This window comes from Entelurus aequoreus, linkage group LG07 (genome assembly GCF_033978785.1).
Source record: "Entelurus aequoreus isolate RoL-2023_Sb linkage group LG07, RoL_Eaeq_v1.1, whole genome shotgun sequence".
NCBI classification, from domain to species: domain Eukaryota; kingdom Metazoa; phylum Chordata; class Actinopteri; order Syngnathiformes; family Syngnathidae; genus Entelurus; species Entelurus aequoreus.
The window spans coordinates 45547002-45550131 of NC_084737.1; the positions used below are offsets into that span (position 1 = coordinate 45547002).

Below are 3130 nucleotides of genomic sequence, written 5' to 3' on the forward strand. Positions count from 1 at the left end.
AACGCCAGCGCTTGCTAATCTGTCAATCAGAGGCTGTCCTGTTGTGGCAGTGACAGGGGTCCATGACGGTGGGCCCCACACCTCCAACAGCTCGCCGCTCAGAGCTGCTCGATGATTAACCAGGCAGGTAGTGAGTCAAAGTGCTGACAGCAGACAACACACTGACAGCTGATTTGGAAGACAATTGTCCCACTCCCTCTACTTAACTTGTCATGGCGGTCAAAGCATCTTTTCTGTTAAACTGTGTGGCGCTATCTGGAAAGATGGATAAGGAAAATGCTTATTTGCCAGATTTGCACATCGGTGAAATCCTTCATGTACAGATGAAGCTGATTAGTAAACTTGTCCTGTAGATCTGTGATTTATTGCCTCGGAGGACCGCCAGTGCTTAAACGTCAGTAAGAGTGTGACGCATTTATTGAAGTACTGTTTGTTGATGTTGTGGTTGAGATATTAGTGTGGCTGTAAGGCTAATGGGAAACGTCCCACAGTGAACCCATTAGTGAACACTTTACGGGTCCTAGCTATTGTATACTGACTGTTAGTATGTAACACTAACAGTCATACTTATATTTCACCTTATCTATGTAATCACGAGAGCCGAGTTGGGAGCTGGTGTAGACGTTAGACAGCTTTATTTCCACACACTGAACGGAAGTCCAACCCAACATATATGAACCCACCTGGCACTCCCCCTGGTGGTCACTGGGTGTAACCATGCAGACAAAACATACAGCTCAATACACAACATCCCTCCCCACTTATTCAGATTCACACCCACCTAAAACCACCCCTATCAACACCAGCCTATAAAAACAGACTAGGCCATAAGCACTTAGAACGTGTGTTATGTGCAAAATAATGCTTTGTGCGAATCGGCGGTGTAACCATATAATACATTGAAATACCCACTTAGGGGGCTATTGTAAATAGGGAACTCAAACTTAAACACATACATGCTTACTGAGGCCGGGGGGTATACTACCCCCGAACCTCGGAGTCAGTCAACGGGGATTATCTGCCCCAAAACGTGACATGACTCTCTAACAACCCACGCCCCCCAGTTCAGAGATTAAGTCGGTCTGGAGCTCCGGTAACCCGGAGTGGATACCTCCGGCCTGGCGCGCCAACATCCGCTGTCCGTCTGGGTGACCCTCCTGGCTCGGGGGCGACTGTCCCGGTTCCCAGAGCATCCCCTCTTGCCGGAGAAGGGGGGGGCAACAACCGGCTGGGCCCCAATTGTCAGTTCACTCGGCACAGCTGGTTGCTCTGGACCAGTGGTAACCAAAAGCGCACGGTCACCGGCTCTCATCTGCTCTGTGTGACGTCTCCAGAGAGCTCCTGCCCCCACATCCACGGAGTAGGATACCGGTCCCTCTTGTGATGCCACCAGTCCAGGCATCCACTTCTCCTCCCCCCGTCGATAATCACGCACCAGCACGGCCTCCCCCGCTGCAAACCGTCTGTCCTTAGCCACCAGATCTCTGCGTTCTCGTTGACCCTCCTGCACCAGCTCCACCGTAGCCGACACGTTCGGCTTCACAAGGTCCAAGCGAGAGCGGAGCCGACGGCGCAGGAAGAGCATAGCCGGAGACTCACTCGTCGTCATGTGAGGCGCATTCCTGGAGCTGAGTAAAAATGCCTCCACTCGATGTTGCAGCGTAAATGTTCCCCTAGACGCTTTCAATGAACGCTTCAGCGTCTGCACAAAACGCTCTGCTTGACCGTTCGTGGCGGGGTGAAACGGCGCTGTCCTTTTGTGCTTCACTCCGTTTGCCCGGAGAAATGCCCCGAACTCTGCCGCTGTGAATTGTGGCCCATTGTCACTAACCAGTGTCTCTGGTACTCCGTTGCGGGCAAACATACTCCTCAGGGCCTGTACAGTCTTCTCCGTCGTCGTCGTTTTCATCACCTGTACTTCCGGCCACTTAGAGTACGCATCTACCACCACCAAGAAAATGTGTCCTTCGAACGGCCCCGCAAAGTCCACATGGATCCGTTGCCATGGAGATCCCGGCCACGGCCAGGTGTGCAGTGGGGAGAGCGCCGGGTTCTTTTGGTTCCGTTGACACGTAGAGCATGTCCTGGCCTGCTGTTCAATCTGGGCGTCTAACCCCGGCCACCAGACATGGCTCCGTGCGATGGCCTTCATCTTGACCATGCCCGGGTGCCCGGCATGTAGTTCCTTCAGAAGCTGCGGTCTCAATGCTGGATGCACCACCCTTCTACTGCCCCATAGCAAACACCCCTGGATCACCGTCAGTTCGTCTCGTCGCATGTAGAAGGGTGCCAGCGCGTCATTCTGCCCAACTGTTCCAACAAACTGGCCTGACACTACCATATCTACTACCCTAGAGAGCACTGGGTCATATTTAGTTCCCTTCCTAATATCTTCACTGTCCACTGGGAGTGTCTCAAGGTGATGTACTGTCACCCTATCTACTGCGTCTGGCTTTTCTCCATGCGCTACCTGCAGTGGCAGCCGTGAGAGACCAACTGCATTCCCATGATCTGCTGCTTTCCTGTATTGAATTGTGTAGTTGTGTGCCGCTAACACTAACGCCCACCGCTGTAGTCGTGCGGCCGCCATAGGTGGCGTCGCCTTACTGGGACTCAAAATACTTGTCAGCGGTCTGTGATCTGTGAGTAGTGTAAAATGGCACCCGTACAAATAGGCGTGGAATTTACGTACCCCAAAAATAATTCCCAGCGCCTCCCTTTCAATCTGAGCATAATTTTGCTCTGCCTTGCTCAGTGTCCTAGAGGCAAACGCTATGGGTCTCTCCTCACCACCGGGCATCATGTGCGAAAGTACCGCGCCCACCCCATACGGCGACGCGTCACACGCTATCCGCAGGGGCAACCTGGGGTCATAATGCGTTAAAACCTGTTCTGATTGCAAATGGTCTTTTGCTGCCTTAAAGGCTTTCTCACACTCTGGTGACCACTTCCATGCCACTCCGGTGTGCAACAGCTCATGTAACGGGCTGAGCATGGTTGCCATGTTTTTAACAAAACGCCCATAATAGTTTATCAGGCCCAAAAAAGAACGGAGCTGACTCACATTAATGGGGGCTGGGGCCTTCGCTATGGCCTTAAGCTTCTCTGGGGACTTATGTAGCCCTTTTTT

The 3130-nt window shown here is 52.5% G+C and overlaps 1 protein-coding gene across 1 annotated transcript; it reads right to left on the minus strand.

The window, feature by feature from the left end:
* Nucleotides 1-1072: 1072 nt before the first annotated feature.
* Nucleotides 1073-2278, minus strand: LOC133654375 (uncharacterized protein K02A2.6-like). Its single transcript, XM_062054695.1, has one exon. It carries the CDS (start codon nucleotides 2276-2278, stop codon nucleotides 1073-1075), a length of 1206 nt encoding a protein of 401 aa, XP_061910679.1.
* Between the last annotated feature and the right edge of the window lie 852 nt (nucleotides 2279-3130).

Bases quoted from the DNA above. Each gene is read 5' to 3' on its own strand.
- LOC133654375 (XM_062054695.1), bottom strand. From the start codon at position 2,278: ATGCGACGAGACGAACTGACGGTGATCCAGGGGTGTTTGCTATGGGGC.